The 24,706-nt window shown below is 38.8% G+C and overlaps 1 protein-coding gene and 1 long non-coding RNA gene across 2 annotated transcripts; both read left to right on the forward strand.

Annotated features, from left to right (window-relative positions):
• The first annotated feature begins 499 nt into the window (after window positions 1-499).
• Window positions 500-12,915, forward strand: kif7 (kinesin family member 7). Its single transcript, XM_028015819.1, has 20 exons — window positions 500-603; window positions 1,999-2,372; window positions 2,537-2,734; window positions 2,823-3,222; window positions 3,306-3,653; window positions 4,482-4,674; window positions 4,758-4,913; window positions 5,035-5,193; window positions 5,724-5,863; window positions 6,483-6,589; window positions 6,954-7,094; window positions 7,166-7,371; window positions 7,479-7,676; window positions 8,383-8,508; window positions 8,605-8,781; window positions 8,862-9,077; window positions 9,220-9,426; window positions 10,389-10,587; window positions 11,652-11,813; window positions 12,274-12,915. The coding sequence occupies exons 2-20, from the start codon at window positions 2,042-2,044 to the stop codon at window positions 12,651-12,653; spliced, it is 4,044 nt and encodes a 1,347-aa protein (XP_027871620.1). The 5' UTR covers window positions 500-603; window positions 1,999-2,041; the 3' UTR covers window positions 12,654-12,915.
• Window positions 12,916-14,997: 2,082 nt separating this feature from the next.
• Window positions 14,998-24,132, forward strand: LOC114142492 (uncharacterized). The gene is made up of 3 exons (XR_003595031.1): window positions 14,998-15,343; window positions 16,258-16,456; window positions 23,678-24,132. It is a non-coding gene; the product is annotated as an uncharacterized LOC114142492 (long non-coding RNA).
• Window positions 24,133-24,706: the final 574 nt, after the last annotated feature.

Consider the following 24,706-nt stretch of genomic DNA (forward strand, 5'->3'; position numbering starts at 1 on the left):
ATAACAAAACCCTTTGTAAAGTTGTTTCAAAAACTCTCGCTGCTCGAATAAGCTGCTTACCAGCCGACTCCTCTTACCTTCCTTTTTGGCGGTTGGCAAATCTATGGAAGCCCGTTTCCGCCACTCTGTTAAAAAAAATCATCTCATTATAATGAGATACTATCTCATTATTTTTAGATATTATCTCATTATTTTGAGATACTATCTCATTATAATGAGATAATTTTTTTTTTTAACAGAGTGACGGAAACGGGCTTCCATACATATGAAATAATCATAAATAGGGATTCAACAATTATGAATACAGCCACAGTTGTCGCTTTAAAAACATATTCAATACAGAAGGAGACACAAACTGACTAGAAAAACCCTGTGTATTTTAGTGAGTACGTTTTCTGTATCGCCACCTCTGGCACTACAAAGTGAAGGTTGTAATTCCTGCTTCCAGCTCTATTACGATGATGAGCCGCTAACTAACCCAACATTACTGCAGGGCTCCTCCCATTGACTGGCCCCCAGCTTCCATTCTCCTAAAAAAAAAAAAAGGAGAGAAGAAACTCCAGTGTTATCCTGAATCCATGTAGCAACTTTTCATATCCCGAAGTAAGTTGTGTTAAATGTTATTTCCAACACTAACTTATCCAATCAGAGCATGCGGCGTAAACTTACCCATATGAACTTAAACAGAGTTACTGTAACTTTATCCAGCTTCTTCTTCTGCAGGGAAGGATTGTTTTCAAACGGCTAACTTTAGCTTAGCTCTCCAGATGTTGAACACAAGCACTGGTGTACATTTTTTTCTGTGTACTTTTGTATTTAACTAAAATATAAAAAGCTAGCGACCTTTAAGTTAGTTTTTGTCACTTTTATATTTACTTGCGGAGTTTACTCTGTCACAAACAATGGCGAGCTAACTGTTTCCCTGCTAACAGAGCAGCGCTGTTACTCCGCTGGGTTGAAAATAACAGGTTTAATGCGGATTATTGCTTTATGTTTAACGTACTTGAAGGAATATATTACAGCGCATACACTTAACATCTTATTTTCATCAAAAAAATATATGATGGCAGTTTCTTGAGTAACTTCAGACGGGAAATAAATACGAAGATGTCCCATTTTAGACTTAAAAATGACTTTTCTTGTCACTTTATCGAAGTGTTGCTGGAAAACGATTTATTTCAGTAATTAAATAACTTTTACGATTTATTAATAATTATGTGCTTAAAATACACAACTAAATTTGATGTTGTTTCCATCCAAACCAAAAATATTTTTGAAAAATGATACAATTTCCAATATAAATACATTTCAACACCATAAAACCAAGTCGGTAAGTCTATAGCAATGGTATACTTGGTGTGCAGTGGCATATACTGTAATACTATAATATTTTTTGCTCGGGTCCCTCTTGAAAATGAGATCTAGATCTCAACGGGGTTTACCTGATTAAATAAAGGAATATGTGAAATGTTATTTATTTTATTACTCTGATTTTTATGCAGGATATATGCATTTGCATCAGATTTTAATTCATTTCTGCCACCCCCCCCAAAAAACTGATATTTCTAGATTTGTAGCTGTTTCAAATATTTTAAATGCAATTATTGTGAGCTTTTTACTGACATTTCTAGAAATCTATAATGGGGTGAAAAAACTCTTGATTGTATCAGTTGATACATTTATACCCATTATGATGAATTAATTTAGTTTAAAAAAAACTTATTGTCACTCTTATGGGTTTTACTGTAATTATTGTGATAAAGAGCTCTATTTTCGTTTTTAAAAAGTAATCTATTTCTAAAAGTAACTAGCAAAAGTCATCAATTCTTCTGTTAAGCTATAAATGAATTTTTAACATGTGGAAGCTTGAATTACAGATGACTGTTTTCAAGCCGGTTAACAAAAAGAAGAAATATTAGTGTCTAGCATTCAACAATCGTATGACATTAAATAAGTTGAAAACCATTCTCAGTTGATTTTTTTCTGCTTTTTCCACAGATGACAAGTACATAACTTTGCTGCACAGAGGAGGAGAGACAAAATGTCTCCCAAAGTCCCTGCCGGCCAAGGCAGAGAGGACTATTCTGCCGTCCAAGTTGCAGTTCGAGTTCGTCCGCTGCTGCCCAAGGAGCTCCTGCACTGCCATGAGAGCTGCATCACCGTGGACCCTGAGCTGAACCGCGTCACCCTGGGTCATGATCGCCACTTTGTTTGTGACTTCCTGTTTGAAGAGACTTGCTGTCAGGAGGAGGTTTATTCTGCCTCCGTCCAGCCGCTCATAGATGCATTCTTTCAAGGTTTCAACGCCACAGTGTTTGCCTATGGCCAGACAGGCTCAGGCAAGACTTACACCATCGGAGAAGCTAATATTAGTAAGTTTTTCTTTTTTCTCTCTTTGTAGTATGTTTCTTTAAAGTATCATAGTACTATTGCTGTAACTTTTTTCTCATTGCAGTTCTTGAGAAAATGCTTCCTTTCTGCATTCGGCTTACAAATTTGATACCATGCAGTTCTGAAAACGTACCTTCATGTTTAGGTTCCTTCAGAGATGAGGAGCAGGGCATCATTCCCAGGGCTGTTGCTGATGTTTTCAAGCTGCTCGATGAAAACGACCTCACAGACTTCTCTGTACGAGTTTCCTATTTGGAGGTCTACAAAGAAGAGTTCAAGGACTTACTGGAGGTGAAGACGGCCAGCAAGGACATCCATATCCGGGAGGACAAAGGGAACATTGGTATGGTTTTCCTTACTGATTTTTATGGTGCAAAATAAATACAATGTAGTATTTGCTACTGTAAACTTTATGTCGTGTTACTTTCCAGTATTGTGTGGCGTAAAAGAGAGTGAAGTAGAGGGTCTTGACGAGGTGTTGAGCTTGCTAGAGTCAGGAAACACAGCCAGACACACCGGATCAACCCAGATGAATCCAAACTCCAGCAGGTCTCACACCATTTTCACCTTGCATATGGATCAGCGTCGTGGAAGCACTCGACTTTATGCGACCGCTGGAAGCACTGGACCGCAAGTGTTATCTTCCAAGTTCCACTTTGTAGACTTGGCTGGGTCAGAGCGGATCTTAAGGACTGGTAACACTGGAGAGAGACTGAAAGAAAGCATCCAAATCAACAGCGGCCTTCTGGCTCTGGGTAACGTCATTGGGGCCCTCGGTGACCCAAAGAGGAAAGGCTCTCATATACCATATAGAGACTCTAAAATCACAAGGTATGTCTGTTTAGGTGATATTTTCCTCAAGAAAAATGTCCTTACATGACAGGTCTTATAAACTTAATTTTTCTTTCAACTAGGATACTAAAAGACTCTCTTGGAGGAAATTCAAAAACACTGATGATTGCCTGCATCAGTCCGTCATCCTCAGACTTCGACGAGAGTCTGAACACACTGAACTATGCAACGAGGGCCAGAAACATTCAAAACCGAGCTACGGTCAACTGCAAGCGCGAACCGGATCGTGTGGAAGGACTGGAGCAGCAGATCAAAGCCCTTCGAAGGGCTCTGGAAAACCGTCAGCGCTCCGAGACACGAATCATTGCTCACGCCGATCCAAACAGGAGACCTAGAGTCGGAGAAGCAGAGATCAGCAGGCTGCAAGCACAAAGCGCTCACTACAGGACTTGTACAGACACCGCTTACAGGTTCGAGTCCATCTACTAAAGGAGTTAAACTCAAATTTTGATTATAAAAGATTTGGTTGTTGGCTCACACTGCAAAAACACAAAATCTTACCAAGTATTTTGGTCTTGGTTCTTGTGCAAATATCTTAGTACACTTGAAGTAAGATAAATCCACCTTAAAAGTAACTCCTCAGAAATATATAGGAGCTTGTATTATGTAAATAATTCCTTAATATTGATTTTAAAAAAAGTAATAGTTCCACTTGGAGATTTTTACACTTAAAACAATATATTTTCCCATGTTATAAGTGTCAAAAATCTGACAGCAGAATTAGTATTTTTTCGCAGTGCTGTTACTTAAAACAAACTCCTATACCTTGCCGAAAATGTACTTGATATTTGCATTATAAACTTGGATCAAAAATACCTGGTAAGATTTTTTGTTTTTGCAGTGTAAGAATTTGCAAAAATTGAGATCAGAAATAAATTCCTTTGTAGTTTTTCGTACATTGACATGACAGTCGTGGTTTATAAAACTGAACCCTTGACGGTATTGTTTAATTAAAACTATATACACATAAAAATAAAATTATAGCTTCTGCCGTTACAGTTTATGCCAAGCAATTTTTAAATCCCTATTGAAGCCAGATCAACAAAAATGTGAAAGAAAGTTAGTTTTGTTAGTTAATTGGTGTCGATGTGTAGATTTTCTTCTAGTCCACTGATCGATTTCTATTTGAATCAATTTGTTGTTTTGTCAGGTGTGAAACGTGTCTGTAATTGTATTGATTTCAGCCCATTTAGCCATTTGGACGACTTGTATTGATCTGTTCTGTTGGTGTGCAACAGGTTGCTGGGGGAGCTTCAGAGCGAGGGGACTTTAACCGCAGAGCAGAGTCTGAGGGTGAAGGAGTGGCTTTGCTCGGTGGAGGAGGAGCGGAGCGGACTCACAACCGCCTCCGGACCAGACAGCGGCATCGAGAACAGCTCCACTGAGGACAGCGTCGCGTTGAGAAGAGCCAGGCCTTCTATCAGGAATCAGGTCCGTTTCTTTCAGATGGATTTTAGTCACAGATCGCTGACTTATGGGTAATTCACTGATTTGGCTAACAACTCCTCTCACAGGACACAGAAGCTGTGGAGGAGAGCTGGGACGATGATCAGGACCATGAGAAAGAAGAGAGTGTTGTTCATCTTCAGTCGGAAATCCAACGGCTGGAGAAGGAAAACACTGATTTCTTAGCAGCACTGGAGGACGCTATGGAGCAATACAAGCAGCAGGTTAGAAAATGTGATACTCCTTTTTTTCTATTCACAGAAATAACTAAATTATCCTCTAACTTGTTCCCACAAGATGGCACATAACATTATATTTACAGGATTTTCTTTTCTTGTTCATCAGAGTGACAAGCTGCAGGAGCAGCAGGACCTGATAACAGAGCTGCAGTACCAGCTGTCCACTCTGGGGCTGATGGGTATGGGGCTCAACTTGAGATTTAGACCACACACCGCCCCCATGGGCTCCATGCAGCATGGGCAGAATGGAAACACATATAGACAGGTAACAAACTTTTCCCACTTAGAGAAAATCTTTTATTGTTTTTAATTTCGATGCAAACTTGAACAAAATCATCCTTTTTGCAGATATACACCAAGTCAGATCTCCCACAAGACTTAGAAAATTTACTTATGGATCACTCTAACTATTTTAATGTGCAAAACTGCAGCTTAAGTGAAGTTGCATTTCCACACTGCACAGTGGTGATGAAGGAATTTTCAGTGAGATAGTTTTCATTAAACAACAGGAAAGGACATTTAAGCTCCTTTAAGTTTTATTTGTCTTGTTACCAACCCAAATATTACAAACCAATCCCCCATAATCACCAGATTTATGGCTTTGGAGATAATGCTGACAACCCAAAAAAATTAAGAAGTCAACTTTTTTAGTAGGAATGTTGATCCCGGCGTTCACAAAATGAAATCAAGGCACAAGTTATGGTTTTTTTAAAGTTACAGTCCTCAAACTTATGTAGTGCTTCAAATTAGTTCATGTTTGGTCTTTTAACAGTTTTCTGTGTGTATTATTAACAGGTGAGCTTGATGGGTCATATTGGACAGGTTCCTGATCAGGATGGAAAACTTTATGAGGACCAAGAGATTCCAGGAGGAACAGAGAGCTGCAACAGGGAAAAAGAGGCCAATCATCCAAATGTCAGCCAGGAGAAATGCAGGTCAGTCTGCTCCAGTGCAGCGTCATCATGCAAACGTATAAGCAAAAATATTTTATTTTTAAAATTTTATTTTTACTTTAGTGTCTTACAGGATAAACTATCATTTGATTTATGTTAAATTGACATGCTTTTGTCTTTGATCTGCCACCTCACCTCATATTTATATTTCACCCCTGTATTTTTGTTTTTGACATTTGTCTGAGTGAATGCTTAAATATCAATCAAAAGAGGGAGATTTTACAAGCTGCTTGATCTCTGTACACCTTAAATTAAATGAGAAATGAATCCTTTGGTTCTTAAATCTGGTTTAAAATGGTAAACTGAATTTTGGGGGATTTTTGCATTGATACTAAAGGTACCAAATTACACAACCTGTTCTTTAAAAGATGCTCCATTCCTTGTTTGGCTAGATTTTGAACTAGAGCTGGTCTAATTTAGTTGCTGAAAACAACTAAGAAGTATTCTAACAATCATAAGTCATTTTCTGCATTGTATGATTTCATGATTTTTGAGGCATACAATGATTCGAATCAATTACTTCTCAAGTTCAAAGTTAGAAATTTGATATGGAAAAAAATTGTACTGAAAAATGTGCACTTTAAACTGTTTGTTGCATCAGGCCAGTGAACCTGACCTGGACCAAGCGGGACTTGCTTTCAGGAGGACTGAAGGCTCCCTCTTCTCAGGCTGAGCTCGATCAACACCCATGTTTAGCCAGAAAAGCATGTAAGTCTAAACCCTGAAAATTAAAGTGATGACATTTCAAAGAGTTTGAATTCTTAGACTTTCTATTTAATTAATTTTCACCTGGAGGGCAGGAGTTTTCAGGGAGTGCTGATACCAGTACAGATTTAATTTTACTCTTGATTATTTCTGAAAGATATTATCTTTAAATTAATCTGTATTTTGGTTTTAATTATACGCCATCAGTGTAGAATAGCATTAGTTTCTGACAGATTGCCCACAGATACAGATTACTATATCATTTCATTGTTTTAACATTTTCCTTCAAGGTTTGCAGGTCTGAATATGAGCTATCTCAAAGTTTTGACCCATTTCACTTCACATATATGCTTTTAAATCTGTGAAGCTAATTCCAGCAGCGGGGAAAGTCTCAGAAGCTTTGAGGGAATATCAGAGTGCGGACTTCTTCAGGCACAGCAGAAGATCAGGGAGCTGTCTGTCACCATCCGCATGAAGGAAGAACTCATCAAGGAACTGGTCAAAACAGGTAGCTGTCCTGCACCTCCTCTGGAGGCCATTCCTTTTATTGTTTATATCAGCTGATTGTCTTTCCTTTAGGGAAGGATGCTCAGGCCCTGAATAAGCAGTACAGCCATAAGATCTCGGCTCTGGAAAGTGAAGCTGTGCAGGCGCGTCAGGAGCTGCAGGAGGCTCAACGTCAGCTGCAGGATCTGGAGAAACAAGAGAGAGAAATAAGCACAACAGACAAGAGCAGAGCGCAGGAATGTCGCAGGAAGATAGCTGCTGCTCAGAGCAGAGTTCAGGTTGGACGGATAATCTTCTCGATTTAATGGACATGGATTAATGTAGCGCCTAAAGTGAAACCTTAAGCTAGGTTTTAAACATTGTAATATTTCTGTTTGAATGTTAGGTGCTCAGTCAGCGGCAGAGGGATACGGCTCGCCTGGCCAACCTTCCTGTCCAGAGTGAGCGCCGCGTGTCAGAGCTGGAGAGAAGCGTCCAGTCCATGAAGCAGCAGCAGGAGCAGCTGCAGAGGCGTCTGCGTGAGGAGAGCCAGCAGAAACGCCGCCTGGAGACTGAAATGCAGCGAAGGACTCACAGAGTCAAGGTAGAGCTAAGCAACATGAGTTGAGCATGATCAAAAGTTCTTGTTTTAATAAACAAACTAAGGGTGTATCGGTTTGACTGGGTGGAAAGTGTCAAAAAATGCCAAAACTTCACTTCTCAATTGTGAGGAACAAGCGAGGCGGCAAGTTGTCCTGTACAAAAACTTTCTATGTTTGGTTTTCTGGATTTCCTTCAGCATTTCCTACGTCACGCAAACTGCACCAGGCTTAACTTGCAAGCGAAGCAGGACTAAAGTTTTCAGGTGGACAGAGTTTGCCTGTTTAGTCTGCATCAGAGTTCAGATGAGATTTCACACCTTTTTGAATAAATTGGACTGTCTGAGAAAACAAACTGTGGTCCATTTAAAGTACACCAAGCACCTATCAGGTGAAATTTCCTAGAAACAAAAAAATGTATGTCACCGTTAAAGAGCTGATTCACAGATTATTTTTTTCAGTTAAGACATGATTCTTAACAAGATATAAAACAGAAAGCTATAAATACAAAGATTTCAGGCAGCTGGAACTATTACTCTTTCTTCAAGAGCTTTTTCAATCAAAATCAACTCTATAACACCTTAAAACAATGAAAATAATCTAAAAGGAGGCTATGACAATGAAATAAGGCAAGAAACATTTATTTACTGTGGAATGTCACAGTTTTCCCCTATTTTTGCCCAATAATCTATGATATTTTTGTTGTTACAGGAACTTGAGATAAAGAATGAGCAGCAGCAGAAGATCCTGAGAATAAAGACGGAGGAGATTGCAGCCTTCCAGAGACAGAGACGCAGTGGAAGTAATGGATCTTTGATTTCATTAGAAGAGCAACAGGTGAGACAAAAACTGGCCTAAAGCAATGATTATAGCTTTAAGTAGTTATGAAGAGTGGTGGTTGACTGATTTTGTGTCTTGACCCTGCGAGGGCAGAAGATTGAGGAACAAAAGCGCTGGCTGGATGAGGAAATGGAGCGAGTTCTAGATCAGAGGAGAGCGCTGGAGGATCTGGAAGGAGAACTGACGAAACGAGAGGAAATCCTGGCCAAGAAAGAAGCTTTGCTGCAGGAACGCAGCGGCCTGGAGACCAAGAGGCTCCGCTCCAGTCAGGTATCCACAAACACAAACAACTCCAGTTTACCCGCGCTGCAGGTTTATAATCAAGATTACTGAGTCAATCTTTTGCCCAGGCCTTGAGTAAGGATTTGGTGACACTTACTGGGCGCATCGAGACACTGGAGCAAGAGCTAAGTGAGAGGAACGGCCTCCTTCGCAGCAGCAGCGCTCAGGACTCCCAACATATACGACAAGAGATCTCCAACCTGCGGCACGAGAAAGACTCGCTGCTCAAGCAGCGTGTTGAGCTGGATGATAAACTGCGGAAGGGAAACCTGCTCTCACCCGAGGTCAGTTCATTCCTTAAACCAAACCTTTGCTGTGAATGAGGCGCATCGAGCAATCACACAACCACATTAACGGCATCATTAACCGTCGCTGGAAGTTATTTCACATCATCGTACTCAGCTGTTTACTGGGTTTGTTTTTCAGGAGGAGCGGATTCTTTTCCAGCTGGACGAGGCGATTGAAGCTTTGGACGCTGCCATTGAATACAAGAATGAGGCCATCACTCAGAGGCAGAGGCAGCTCAGGGCTTCTGCCAGCATGCTCTCCCAGTGGGAAATGAACCTCATGGCCAAGCTCAGCTATCTGTCCGCCTCTGAGACCAGAGCTCTGCTGTGCAAATACTTTGACAAGGTTTGTTAAAATCTCACCATGTTCTTTACACGATATACTATATATGTAAGCTGTTAAACTTAATTAATTAATTGTACAAACACGCTCTAATTGAGCAGCTGAATGGTGAACCTACATCTGAAATCTACCACATAAGTACTCTGAACTATGGCTGCAACTAATGATTATTTTGTTAATCAATTTTTCTGTAGATCTTTCTGGGAGTCAATGAGATAAAAATTGACACATTCTTTTTTTGTTTAACCACTTAAGCCTTTGTTATACAATATTTTAAATACACTAAAAGATGTATTTGAAATACATTTTTTAATATGTATTTTACACACTAAAATACATACCGAAACGCTTCTCCGAATCAGTGTCTCGGAGAAGCCGAAATGCTGATTTAAACAATTCGATTTATTTTTTTAAATAAGAAATTAGCGTTTTATTGCCTAAAATTCAACACAACACTTTACCAAACGCTTGATCATTTGTATAAAAGGAAGCATCTGCAGCTAAAAATACTTCTAACATCAACATGTGAAAAGCTCAGCCTTTTATGTTTTACCTAACACCAATACAGTGCATGGCTGATTTGTTGATTATTATTTTACATTATTATTGACTTGCAAAAGGTTCTTAATAGGAGTTTTTTGTTTTTTTTTTACATAATTTGAACCAGGTGAAGTTAAAACTTTGCCACTCTGAGTAGAACATATTTACAGACAAAAAAAGGATTTTATGTCTTAATTGCAAAATGTATACATTTTAGTAGTTTTTTGCAGTTTTGGCTTACTTGCAGCTCTGAATGTTGTTTTTTTCTGCAAATTGCCTTTTTTTCATTGTCTTTATATTCTATTTAATGATTAATCGGTTGCTAAATTACTTGATGACTATTTTAATAATCAATTTATCATGATTAATCCGATTAATTGCTTCAGCCCAACTCTGAACAGTATTGGTGTGGCTGCGTTGTGTAGGTGGTGTCTCTGCGTGAGGAGGAGCGAAAGCTGCAACTGGCGCTGGCCGAGCTGGAGATGCAGCTGGACGAGCAGCAGCGGCTGGTGCAGTGGCTGGAAAATGCCCTCGACCGCGCACAGCTCGACACAGACCGGCGGCTCACGCAGCAGCAGAAGGAACACGAGAGGAGCATGCAGCTGCTGCTGCAGCAGTGTCGAGGTGAGAGCCTCGACAACTAGGACTACAAAAATATCATCCGCTAACATCACAAATCCTCCCAAACCAGGCTCACTAAGAGCGAAATTATAATCACTCCTTTTGCTAAAAAATATCTTTTTGAAAAACATTTTTAATTTCAAAAACCACTATTGAGGTGCAAAGCCTGTCAAATAAAGAAATAACTCAAATAGAACCTGTCTGACAGCATGAAGTAGACAAGAAGGTTGCAAAAACGTACACATCACTCCCCAATCTAAAGACAATTCAAGAACAGATTAGGAATAAAGTCACTGACATCCGTCACTCGGGGAAAAAGTGTGTTTCTGCAAAAAAAAACAAGTCTTGGATGGTCACTTTTCGAACTGATAAAATAGCTCTTCAGAACCTCATGCTGACAGTCAAACATGTTGGTGGCAGTGTGACGGTCTGGGACTTTGTTGCTGCTACCAAACCTAGATGACTAAAGAGTTTAACCATGAATTCTCTTCTCTACTTGAACCAAAATGTCCTGCCATCAGATCCTGACTTTGGCGTTTGAGCACATTTGAGTTATTCAACAGCACAATAATTTAAAGCACACCAACAAGTTCACCTCTGAAGCACTAAACAAAGTGAGATTTTAGTTTGGCCTTGCTGAATGGAATTGAGGTGCTGCAGCATAATTTTAAACAAGCAATTTATCCTCCAAAGTTTGACTGAATTAAAGTGTTTCTACAAAGCAGAGTGGACCAAAGTGTCTCCTCGATGATGTAAAAGATTCCTTATCAGTGATCACAAATGCCTGATAGCCGTTGTTGCCACCAAGCATAGCATAGCCATGTATTATAATTTGGGAAATTGCTTGTTCATTTAGGGGGCGAGGTTGGTTTTAATAGCTTTCACTTAATAAATAAAATCATCATTTGAAAACTTATAAAAATATAAGAAAGCAAATCCAGTTTTGCCATTTTGGAAGTACATTTGAAATTTAAAGGTGAAACTAGAAATGTATTTACTGAAGTCTGTATGCTATGCTGTTGTAGATAATGTCTGTAAACCTTTATGTTTGTCTTCCGGTCGTAAAGAACAAATGGACGAAGGCCTAGCAGGACGGCGGCGGCAGTACGAAGGACAGATCCATAATCTTACCAAGGAACTCAACCACTACAGGACAGCAAATCTGGAGCTTAGCAACAAACTGCGAGATGTCTTTGGTTCAGTCAGTCAGCCTAAAGAGCTTCCCAAAGGTAAAGTCTAAATATCAGGAATACAGTATGACACTAGTCTAAATGAAGGATTGTTACTTTGACTAGAAACACTTAACATGTTTCTCAGTACATTTCACAAAGGCAGATTACTGGTGAAGCACCATTTCCTGCCTCCATTTCAAATATAAACAATCATCAGCTTCCCAGTAAATTATGCAAACATTGAAGACAGTTTATAGGTCCATAAAATACTGGAAATGAAAGTATTTTTAGGGCAGATCACTTTGGTTGTGATCTTAGATTAACTGTTTCTTTTGGCCTCTGCAAATAACCAATCTGGATTTACAGGTGGTCGCTGCTAATCTTTGAACTATCTTTGAACTCTCTGTAGCCAGATGAAGATAACTGCTCCAAATAAGCAGACTTTTAGCCCACAGTCCTTATTACATGTGATGATTTTCTGCTCCTCCTAACACTTTACCTTTGTGCTGTCTTTCAGTCTTAGCCTCTGATGCCAAACCTAAAAACCTGGGCAGCCGAAGCCCTGAGGACGGTGCTGGAGGCAGAGGGACAGGACATCCTGACAAACCCAGCAGGTCCAGGGAGGAAATGAGAGAACTGGTGAACACCCCTCTTCCGTCCACGTGGAGGCGCTCTTCTCTCCCATCAGAGGAGCCTGCTGTCATGGAGGAACTGTGGGTTCAAGCAGCCGGAGACTCTCCTGTTAACCGTGTAGTTCAGACGGGTATGGGGTCCTGGGGGCCGCAGACCACCCTGCCTGCTGTTAAATCCCGCAGAGAGTCTCGTCGCTCCAGCCTCAACTACGCACAACAGCCATCAAACAACGTTTTGATTGACGTACGGAAGAATCCTGTATGAGTGGAACTGAATCCACAGTGAAACTTTACCTTTTGGTGGCTGAATTATGTTAAATTTGCTATTTTGTGTTTTTTTTTTTTAAATTTTATCCAGTTTCATATAATGTTTTCAAAAGAAATTCCACAGATTTTTCTGCAAAGCACTTTTTCTTAAAATAAAATTGTTCTCATGCTGATATTAAGTCTATGTACTTACCATGTTTATAGTTTTCTGACTTTCTTTTTAACATTGTAGTATTTTTTATAAAAAAAAAAAGATTGACACATCTTGGGCTCGCCTTATATTTCTTACAGATTTTTATAAAAGTAACATAGACATGACTTTTCATAGTCATTTGGAGACTATGAAAAGTCTCCAAATTTCTGTTAAGATGCCAGGTTATTATAACAGAAAAAAAAATGTAGACAATGAATCATTTTACAACTTTTTGTGACATTTATCTTGCACCAAAACAATTTTATTAAGATAATTTTAATTGTCTGGTATTTAGAGATTTCAACCAGACCTGCATGCCTTTTTTAAACAATTATTGATTACTTTCTTTAATGTTTTACAACATTTTTCTAAAACATTTTCCAGTCAGATTGTTCTCATTTGTACATTTGTAACATCTTCAAACTATGACTTTAGCTAAAAGGATGCAAATTTCAGGAAAATCTTTCTAATACAGCTGAATTTTATTCACTGAAAATTAAATATTTTTTAATTAGGTAGATGTGAAATTAAGAAGATTGAACAATGAAAGTGAATCAAAAGGTGATTCAGTTGTTTCAGTGTCTTCTGTTTGTTGACATTTTGTTAATGTGAAATAAGACGTATAATAATTGGACGTAACAGAATAGCGTACGGTGAGAATACCATTTTGTGCTAGACTGGTGTCCAGACTAAACACTAGAGGGCAGCATAACAGTTCTGAACATTTAGCTCAGTTATACGTCTTTGTTTTACTATTCTTCACACAGACAGAATTCCTAGTTTTCTCCTTTAAACCAACAGAAATTAAATTCGTAGTCCTTAACAAAATAACATATATATATTTATATATATGTATATATATATATATATATACTGTATATATACAGTACAGACCAAAAGTTTGGACACACCTTTCTAATTCAATGGGTTTTCTTTATTTTCATGACTATTTATAAGGCAAGAAATCCCACTTATTAACCTGACAGGGCAACACCTATGAAGTGAAAACCATTTCAGGTGACTACCTCTTGACGCTCATCAAGAAAATGCAGAGTATGTGCAAAGCAGTAATCATAGCAAAAGGTTGCTACTTTGAAGAAACTAGAATATAAGGGGTATTTTCAGTTGTTTTACACCTTTTTGTTTAGTGCATATTTCCACATGTGTTATTCATAGTTTTGATGCCTTCAGTGTGAATCTACAATGTCAATAGTCATGAAAATAAAGGAAACTCATTGAATTAAAAGGTGTGTCCAAACTTTTGGTCTGTACTGTATATATATATACGTGCAACCATATTTACTTCAGTCACTGTTGACAGAAAGTATGCTGGGAAAAAACAGATAGTATTTTAAAGCTGCAACATCTGCAGCTTAAAATGAAGATTGAAGACAGAGATATTATTTTAGCCAATCTATTTCCTCTATGAAACTTTTTCCACATTTTGTGATGCCTTATTCAAAATAAAATTAATATCTTATCCCAAAATCAGACATCGCTCTATGACGATGTGGAAAACAATTTAGACATTTTTTGGGGCTAATTTAAGCCCCAAAATTTGGGGAATAATTATTGTTGAAATAATCTTCCCTGAAAGCAGTTTGTATAGATAAATGGAAGGCAGACAGACAGACTGGTTCAATATAATTGACTGTAATGTACACACAAATGCATAAAACATGAAAACACGCTTCTCTGTAGTACCGCTAGGTGGCGACATATTCTGGGTATACTGTACTGTGGTCTAGTTTGGCGAACATCATCTTCTTGTTGCATTAAGATCAACGTGTTCATGGAGACGCCGTTTATTATCTGCAGAAGCATTGATACACGAATAGTAAAAATTAATGGATGTTGGCTATTTAATTTCAACCAAATATTCATTTAGTTATGTCTGAAAAAAGAGGATCTGATTCTTTTGCATGAATCTGTTTTTCGCTCATTGTTTAATTGGTTCACGTGACCATACACGTTAAAATTATATCCCATATTCCCCGCCAACGCAGCTCCAAAACACGCACCGACGCACCGAAGAGCTCCATTCCCATTGGTTACCTTCAACCTACCGACCGCGTGGCGTCAGCAAAGGGAGGAGGAAGTGTTAAGAGGAGAAAAGGCAGCAGGGAGGTGAGAGGGGACCACTGTGAGACTGTCAGGGGGGCACATCTCAGCCTCAGGACCGGAGACCGAAGCGCGCGTTTGGACACGGGGCGGATGAAAAGGTTCGCCATCCGCACGGAGCATCCCGCGTCTCTGACGGAAACCAGATCCTCCTGATGTGGTTACAGGAGCGGGAAGATGTCTCATTCACAGCCCCATCATGCAGCCGTTCCGCAGATGATGAGGGTGGGTTGGGGGGGGGATTATCGATCTGATCCACGCCGGGACTCACCTGGCTGTCAAAGCAGGTGTGGACAGAGAAACTGGAGGCTCAAGAAGCGCTGTGGATGTTTTTATCTCCTGGATGCAAAGGACGCTTCGGCAAACCCTGAAAAGTGAGCTATTTGGAGTATGTGGTGTCTATTATTATTCCCATACGCTTAAATTCACGTAGACATGTCTTTTACTCCCAGATCTATCAATTTGAATTATGTTGAAGATGATTCGCCTACTGGGTGATGTGTACATTTTCCATTTTTATTTTGAGTTACGGTGTGTCCGGTTTAACAAAGACAACGTTGGACAATTCAAAGAAACCCGGCAGGCCTTTTGTGTTTTATTACTCTCTTTCAATAACGCTAACTTTGCACCAAGAGTCTGGCAATTATAAACGCCACTTAATTTAAGCAAAGACAGCACTTATAATGTGGCCTGTTGCGGAAATTTATGTTACAGAAAGACTGGCAGAAATGTCTTTATTTGCTGATATTTGTCAGTGTTTTTACTCAGCTATGCAAAGAAAGTGACGCAGCCGTTGTGAGTGCATCTATTCTCCAATTAAAACATCTGACGTCAGACGCTCTGACCTAAAGAAGCGTCAGATCATCATGAGGCTAATTTGAGTTTACGTTTGTAATCTAAAGCTGTGCAGGGGAATGACTGTGCATAGAAGCTGGTGAATATTTTTAAGGGTGAGAAGTTCATGATTCTACAAACCAATACGGCCGAAATGTCATTATTGGTTAAATTAATGGCAGCAATAATTAGAAATGCTTTTTTTAAATCATTGTGAAGAGGTATTGAAACAGGATTAATTGATGGAATTCAACTTTAATGTGGATGATTTGAGATTGTATTTAAACAGTTTAGCAGCACAAAAAAATAAATTCAGCCACTACAAGTTTTGATCTGTTCCTGAAACTGAGATTTTCACCAATAATTTTAGTGCTTCTGTATTTTAATTTCTATGACTAAATTAACTAATAGGCTCAAACCTGCAGTAACGTCATTCATTCTGTGATTTTCCCAGGAAGCCTCAGCTTTTCCAGTTTACTGCTCTGACGAATGAAGGAGCCTGTTCCTGTCTTTGGTTATCTAGCTGTATGAGTGTAAACTCTCCATCATAAAGCTAGATAACCGAAAGCAGGAATGACCTCCAAGGCTTCGACCCCTCAGCTCTTCTGAGAGGAACCCTGGAAAAAGAAAGAAGCATCACATGATGTGTTCAGGTAGGTCTTAATTTGTAGTATCCATAAATAAATGAGTGATTATTTGTCTACGTGTGTGTAGAAAAGAATAGCAGATTTGTATGTATAATTTTCTCTTTTTGTCAAAATAAAAAGTTGTAATTGAAATCAATTGGAAATGAAAACCCTTTTCTCTTTCTTGATTATTGAAGGATTACACAACAAACTAGCTGGAAAACTGCAACAGTTGAAATTCCTTCATTTTTCAACCTGAATGTTTAAAGCAACCTATTCCTGTCAAAACAAAACAAAGAAAATTAATTATTAAACCCCTAAAAGATACATCTGAAAATCTTGCTAAATTGCTGAATTTCAACTGTTGCAGTCAGGGGCGCAACTACATACTTTCTGAGGTGTATGCAAACATGTCATCGGCAGACATGTACAGCTCATCTTTAATTAAAGTATCAATAACAATAAATGTAATAAATGTACATATATGTGAACAAATTGCTGCCTACAGGGCAATTAAAAAGAATGAAACAAAAAACAGGGCAATTTAATTTAATTAATTTAATATATTTGAGCTAAAGAGCCACTTCTGTTAGCCTGTGTCTAGAACCGCCTGTGGGCTGCAGGTCTGAGGCATTTTGTTAGCATGTTTTCTATCATTCTTATAGCTTGAGGAAGCCTTATTCAAACTGACAACCCACATTAATAAAATGGTGAAATAATATTGACCACAAAACACTGTATTTATAAAAGATATTAATATTTTTCCTACACAATCCTAACAAACGTTTTTAATGTTCTCTTCACAATATTTATTTACCATTAATCTATTTGCATGATTTGTTCTTTAAATTGCCATTTATATTATTTTTCGGTCTCAGGAAATGATTGAGGGATGAAGAGGCTGATGTCTGGTTCTTTAGGTTCTTTAGGTTCTGGCGGGTCTGTGGTTCCACTGTGCGCCGCTGAATGTCGCCTACACATTTATTTTAATGCCCCTTTTAAACTTCACTGTGATTGTTTAGCCTGTGTCTTCCCACTACCGTCTGTATTTTTGCCAGAGGTTTTGCTTCCAAGGACGGTCTAATATCGGGTGGACATTTTAAAAAGACGCGGGTTGATAGCAGCTAAACCGCGGCTGCGTAGCAACCGTCTCTAAGCAACCGTGACAACAGCGGCAGTTCGTGGGGTTGGTGGGAGTCCTATTTAGGTCCCGCAACGACAATTTAGCTGACCCTAATATTTCCCGTGTTTTGTTATTGTTGAGATGTGTGTTGTAGGTGCGTCTATCAGACATTAATACGGAATAAATCGCGTCCCGTATTGGTTCAATACGGGGCGGAGAAAACAACAACCGCCTGTCATTGTAGGCTAGCTTAAGCTAACCTGAATATTTACAACTCTCTTGTTGATACACTGACATTACTTACCTGCTGTCTTTCAACCACTTTGAAAAGCTTTTCTTCGTCTCTCCAACATCTTTATCCCTCCCCCTCTTCCGTTTTCTGTTTTGTGCCCCGGAGGTTCTTTTTTCTGCCGCTCCATCTTTAGCTCCCTGTTGTCGAGGCATTACTACAATTCAAATTTAACTTACTACAATTCAAATTTAACTTACTACAATTCAAATTTAACTTACTACAATTCAAATTTAACTTCCTACAATTCAAACTTCTAGAAGGCGCCGAGGCGCTACCTGGGAGGGCCGCCTGATCAGTGCTGTTCCTCTGTTATTGACCATTTTATACACAAACAGCTGTTAAGTACTTAAAATACTGACTAGAAAAACAATTCCCCACATCCTTTTTTCGCCCCATCGAGTGCAGTGCATACCTACTTTTTGCGCCACTGGTTGCAGTTTTCCAGCTGTATGTATATATATATATATATATATATATATATATATATATATATACAGTGAACATATATTCTGTGAGAGGTCAGCCTCCATCGCTGTGAGAAATGCTCCAGGTTGTATGTTTCTGACTCATTCTGATCTCACTGCTATCTTTAAAATCATTGTGCTGCATTAGACCAAAGATGATTGTTTTTGGTTCATGATGGTTATTTTAATATAAATGCCCGATGAGCAAATTCAAAGGCTTCCTGCCTTGGGCTTCTCCCACTGTGAGATCTTCCTCACTAGGGACTTGAGCTTTCCACTAATTATTCGAGTCACATTTCTGGGGCCTCTCAAAGGCCACTCTGTGAGTCACTGCAGAGCTGCCACTGAAAGCTGAACAAAAACTGACAAAGCTGGTATTTTGATGTGACATTTTGATCATGTGATTCATCCCTGTGGTTTTCCCTCTCAAAAGGTTCACAGGGATTTTACACTGCTAATGGCTGATAAATTAGATGATTCTATTAAAATCTGCATGTCATCAGTTCAAATTAATGTTGTTCTAAATGGTTATAAAGAAAATATGGATAAATGACTGCAGTGTATGGCTGCAATGTGACATAATGTGAAAGAGCTCAAAGATAAAATACATGCAAGGCATTGATGTCTGCAACTTCCATACAAAAAAGAAAGAAATTATTATATTATTGTCTATATCTTTGTTGTGTTTTTAAAATCCAGACTATTGGCCTCTTAACAAAACTCATGTAAATTGGTTTTAAAAAATAGATTAAAGATGCAGATAATTGTTAAGTGTATAAAAATAAATCACAAATGTTCCTTTCCTGAATATTTTTCAGACGATGAAGTCTTTTGGAATCTAGTTTAAATTGCACTGCTTACTTTTTGCATCTCATTAACAACGACTGTAAATGTATTTTTGAAACACAAAACAAGAATAACTGAAATAAAGGGAGGACAAAACGCAATATTATTATTTATACACTACTTCTTTCAATAAAATTTCAAATAAATAACTCTAAAAATCAAGCAAAACAAATAAAACCAAAGAACCTGAAAATAACACAGACAGTTAATTTACCAGAAGAAGACTGGAGGTGAAAATAATTTTTTTTTATTTTACACAATCTTTTTGAAAGCTGCAAAGAAAGGAAACGAGTCTACTGCATAAACTGCTTTTGTTAAAAGTACATAACAATTTAACACTAAAAAAAATGTGATTTCTTTAATTGTCCCGTATTTAAATTTCCACTGATCAGATCTTAAAATCTTCTTACACTATTTTTTCTTAATTATAAACGTTTAGTTTTGAAAGATTTTTTTCATATTCATATTCATTTTTATTTGTTTTTTTCCCCTTGTAAATAAATGTGAGGATTAAAAAAAAAACAAAAAAAAAAACATGCAACGCGGGAAAGCGTTTTCTAACCCAGGGCCTAAAAGCCTGAGATCCGGTCAATAAAGTACGGCACGCTCCTGCAAAGTGAGTGCTGTAAACAAAGAAGTGTTATTCATCATTCTGCTTTGGAAACTGTAAACTGGAGATATTGGAGCAGCCTGGAGGCGGAGATCCTGGCCGCGGCGCGCAGGACAGTTTCAGCCCGTTTATCTGATGGGTTTCTCCTGCAAATCCCACGATGAGGGAGAAAACGCTGCCAAAAAAAAAAAAAACCGGGAGTGAAAGACAACGGTGTAAAATAAAGGAAACAAACTCCAGCCGATAATGAAAAGGAGGCAGACAAGCTGGGCTCATTAACATAATTGCATAGAAACTGGGAGCAGGCCTGTTTAAAGGCGCAGCGGCGGCGGCGGCGGCTCGCTGCATCACCAATCACACAGCTTCATGCTTTAAAGCTTTACACTCAAATTCACTGCGATGCCCTTTTTTTTTTTTGTCTTCCTAGCAATGATTGTATTTTATTTTTCTATCATGATGTAAATATAGCTCGTTTTAGCTGCTTGGAAACATAATGGGGGGACTGTTCCTTTATTAGGAAGCAGGCTCTAATTAGCCATGCAGCCTGGGGGAGGGCTTAGAGCGAAGCTGCTAATGAGCGATGCACAGATACCTGCTTCTTAATGTAGTATTTAATTTCTTAAAGTGTAGATTTTTGTCATCAAGATTTATTCTAACGACATGTTTATAATTGTTCGTAGATTTATCAAATCCTAAACCACGGGGTTTTAATGAGAAGTAAACGCCCTAAACACCTTACATGCACCTGCAGCTTTGACTGAGTCTGTGCTCTGGGTCGGTGTTTGGTGCTGCAGCTGCAGGAGACCTGTTGGCCTGTTGGTAAACACACTGTCCAGGGCCCACATTATAATTCTGATCCTGGCTTCTCGCCACAATGGCTGCTTTTGTGAAAGGAGCACTTGACAAAGGTCTGCCACTTCTCCTTGCGTGTGTGTGTGTGTGTGTGTGTGTGTGTGTGTGTGTGTGTGTGTGAGAGAGAGAGAGAGAGAGGCTGGTGCAGTAAACACAAGGCACAGGTGGGAACCTCAGTCCAGACCAGACAGCAGATGCTTGCAGTAGAACAGCAGCAATCACAGCAGCTCCTGGAAAGTTTTTCCTTTGTGTTCCTGCAACTGCATCTGTGTGTGTGGGTGTGTGTGTGTGTGTGATGGGCGTGTGATGGGGGTGTGTGTGTGAATGTGAAGAAATGTGGTGTTTTACAGCAGAGCTACCGAAGCAGAATGTGTTCAGTTTATATGTGAAAAAAAGCACCTTCCTTAAAATCTTAGTTTAATTCTTACATAAAGATTTCTCAGTACTGATAAAGAAAACTTGTTCGGTATTATGTTGGTATATTAGATTTTACTAATTATTTTTTGCAGAAAGCTTTAATTCCAGAGTTTAGTAACCTTTTAAACAAGACATTTTTTTTTCTCAAATGCAAAGCAAAGATAATGTAATGGTTCCACTGCAGGATGATTGTGGTCCAAATATCAGTACAGGAACCTGATGGAGTAAGGAGTCTTCTCTCAGGCAGGACTCTTCAGCTTCATTCCCCATTTTTTCCAAAAAACACAGCAGCTGTGATCCCATCTTAGTCTGGGGATAAACATGATTATCCTGCTATGGCTTGTTCTTGGCTTTGTAGCAGCGACAGGGGACCTTTCAGAGCGCCAGTTTTCCCATGGTTCAGTGGGTCTGATCAGCTAAACCCCTCGTGTGGACCAGTCGCAAAATATGAGCTTGAAACCAGAGCAAACTAGCAGACAATGCTGCAACTGTAGAGACATGCAGCTATTAAGCTACAGCTTATCTCTAAAGATCTAAAGATTCATATTGCTCACAATATTACATCCATGATTTTTGAGTATGTGATATATTTCTCACGTTAACAAAAAGTAAATAATTTTTGAAATAGTTTTAGTAACTACCAAATTCCTTTCTTTTCTTGTTCTTTCTTCATAAAGAAAACACAAGTGGGTTATAGAAGTTATGAATTTAAGAGGATGGAGGCCAAAGTTAAGAAATAAGGGTAACACTTTGTTTGACGGGTTGTGAAAAAGACTGTCATAACACCGTCTTAAACATGATATAATACCTGTCATAAACACGAGTAAGTCTTCATGAATATTTATGACTGTTGTCATAAAGTGTCTTTTGGTAAATTATGACACTTTTAATACAAAGTTGACATAATTCAAAATGTCTTTGTTATGACAACTTGACATTAACCAAGAAATCATGATCTGACATAAATTTGTTATAAAAGTATCACTGATTAAACTTTTAAAATTATGTAGCTCTGTGTTTTTAAAGCTAAAGTTTAATCAGTAATACTTTTATAACAAATTTATGTCAGATCATGATTTCTTGGTTAATGTCAAGTTGTCATAACAAAGGCAAATTAAAGTTTTCATATTTTTGTGCTTTTTGCATAAAAGCCAAAGTTGTGCAAAAATAAAATATAAAACAGGAGGTTTTGACTTATTTTATTCTGTCTTTGCTGTTTCTGCAGTGGTTGACTGTAGTTATAACTGCAGCTTTTGTCCAGAAATTATTTTCTTTGTATTTGATAAATCACAAAGACAGTCATTTAAACTTTGTCAGATTAAACTAACCAAACCAAAAACAGTTCCTCATTCATGAATTAAAAACAGGAATTCAAATTAATAACATTAAAAACCGAGTCATTTGAAGCAAAATTTTCCCAGGAGTGAATTTCCATTTCAACCCGCCGGTCGTTCATTATGACAGTCAAGTTCAAGTTCAGAGGGGCTGAAACGTCTCGACTCTTCAGACTCTGCCGTCGCTCCTCCCCAACACTCCCCTCCTTCTGCACTCTGCGATGACTCCGTGGCGTTACCATGACACAGAGGCTGTGGTGTTGTTATGGCAGCGGGCTGGACAGCCCGGCTATGCGCTGGTGAAAAGGACAGCCTGTCAGAGAGACCAAGAGAGACTCGGGACCCCCACCCCATCACTACCCAACAGCTGGGCACAGTCCCCCACCTCCCTGCCACCTCCTCTTAGAGCTACCCACCCTGAGGCTTTTCAAACAGCACCCAGACCCTGGGAACAACTAAACATTTCACATTCATCATTCTCTCTCTCTCACACACACCCCCACACACACATCTCAACCTGCTCCTAAATCAACTATTTGTCCCTAAAATCCAGCCCCTAATGTAATGTCACACTTCACCTTCAGCCATAACACTCCCACACATGGAAATCCTCTTTCTTTTCTTTCTACCCACCTGCGAACTGTAATAAATATTTCAAATTCGAAACACATAAAATTTGAACAAGGCTGATATTTAAGTCCTTCTACTAACTCACTCTGTGTGTGTGTGTGTGTGTGTTTGTGGGAGCAAAGAAGATTTAGTTGAGGTCTCATTCAAGTTTGAGCTTGAAAGGCTATGCATTTGCATAAACTGCATGCTGTCTGAGGGGCTGGGTACGTGTGCGTGGGTGTGTGTGTGTGTGTGTGTGTGTGTGTGGGCATGTGTGCGCGTGTGTGTGTGTGCGTGTGTGTGTGTGTGTGTGTAGGGGCGGAGTGTCTCTGAGAAAAGATATGAGAGAACATGAAGAAAAAGGGGGGACAGCAGAATGCTGCCTTGTGAATCTGAAGAAGAAAGGGGAGGTTTGAATAACAGAGAGGGTGAAAATTGGTAGAGAAAGAGACTTACCATGTCCCCCCAATGGGATTAAAATGTCCTGGACCCTTTTTTATGTATAATTTGGTGAATCTGGCAGCAGCATGGCTGTGGGGCCGGGGTGGCCCAGAGCTCATATGAACTGACAGGAGTTATGCGTAAACTATGCAACTTTCGTTTGCGTCATCTAACTTATTTGCTGCATGCTGGCAAACGACGATTATTCCTAGCAAGTTGGATAATTTGCATTAAAAGATTTTCTCCTTTTTTTTCTGTAGCTAAAACAACGATGAGCCTCAATCCAGCCATGCTTCAGAATGAGAGGATCAGCACATCTTCCACCAGCATGCTGGGATCTGGCAGCTCGTCTGAAGATGAACACATGGAGCTGAACTCAGACTGAACAGTTCAAACAAACAGTAATATAAAGACACAAAGATGTAGCGATGCTTGTAAAGTTAGTTAGGTAAATCTTTTCATATGAAAAGTGAGAATGCAGGTTTATTTCTGCTAAATATTTTTTTAAACTATTAGATTAGCCTGGACATGTCTTAAAATCATGTTCGATAGAAGAAAGTATGTCTGTTTAGCCTCAACTTAAATAATTTTTATATTTAAATGGTGTTAATAGACGTGATATCCTTTTTCTTTTTCAAAACAAAATGCTGAAAAGTGGATTATTTTAATGTAAGCTGTTCAATTATCCATGTCTTCAATAAAACAGATTAAAAGTAAGAATGTAGGTGTGATTATTCCTGGTTTTACAGGCAACATGAAGCTGGTTTGCGTCAGCACCTTGGACAGAGGCAGACAAAAAAGTGTTGCAGGTTTTGAGCGAAAAGAGCTAAAATTTTGAACAACAGAGCAAGAAATTATGGATCCTTCATGCCAAAGTGTGTAAAGCCATTTGTTACATCAGTGGGATAATTCACGTATAAAAATTTAATGTAACAAGAGTCGAAAAGGGTCCATTTAGTTATTACAGACCTCATATCATCACATCTGCACTGGTAAGAAATAAAAAAAATCTCATTCCACCAATAAATGTAACTAAGAAGGAAATTTGTGACAGCTCTGGTATTAGTCTTTAACATGTTGCTGCTTAAAGTTCAGACACAATTATTATCCTGCTGCTGGTCAGAAGGTCTTGACCTTTTGGTCTGCTGGGACACAAGTTGACCTGAGACAAGCCAAGATACGTGTGCTTCATGCAGAGAGACTCATGTTATTCAAGCAACTGTTAAAAATATTAAAAAAATTAAAAGAAAACAGCCTAGCCTTAAAGCAAGAGAGGCAACATTTTAATA

Source organism: Xiphophorus couchianus, chromosome 4, assembly GCF_001444195.1.
Source record: "Xiphophorus couchianus chromosome 4, X_couchianus-1.0, whole genome shotgun sequence".
Classification (NCBI taxonomy): Eukaryota; Metazoa; Chordata; class Actinopteri; order Cyprinodontiformes; family Poeciliidae; genus Xiphophorus; species Xiphophorus couchianus.

Excerpts from the sequence above, each read along its gene's own strand:
- kif7 (XM_028015819.1), top strand. The coding sequence starts at position 2,042 with ATGTCTCCCAAAGTCCCTGCCGGCCAAGGCAGAGAGGACTATTCTGCC. Across the intron at positions 5,864-6,482 it reads GTCAGCCAGGAGAAATGCAG|GCCAGTGAACCTGACCTGGA; the intron begins GTCAGTCTGCTC and ends TTGTTGCATCAG. Across the intron at positions 6,590-6,953 it reads ATGTTTAGCCAGAAAAGCAT|CTAATTCCAGCAGCGGGGAA; the intron begins GTAAGTCTAAAC and ends AAATCTGTGAAG.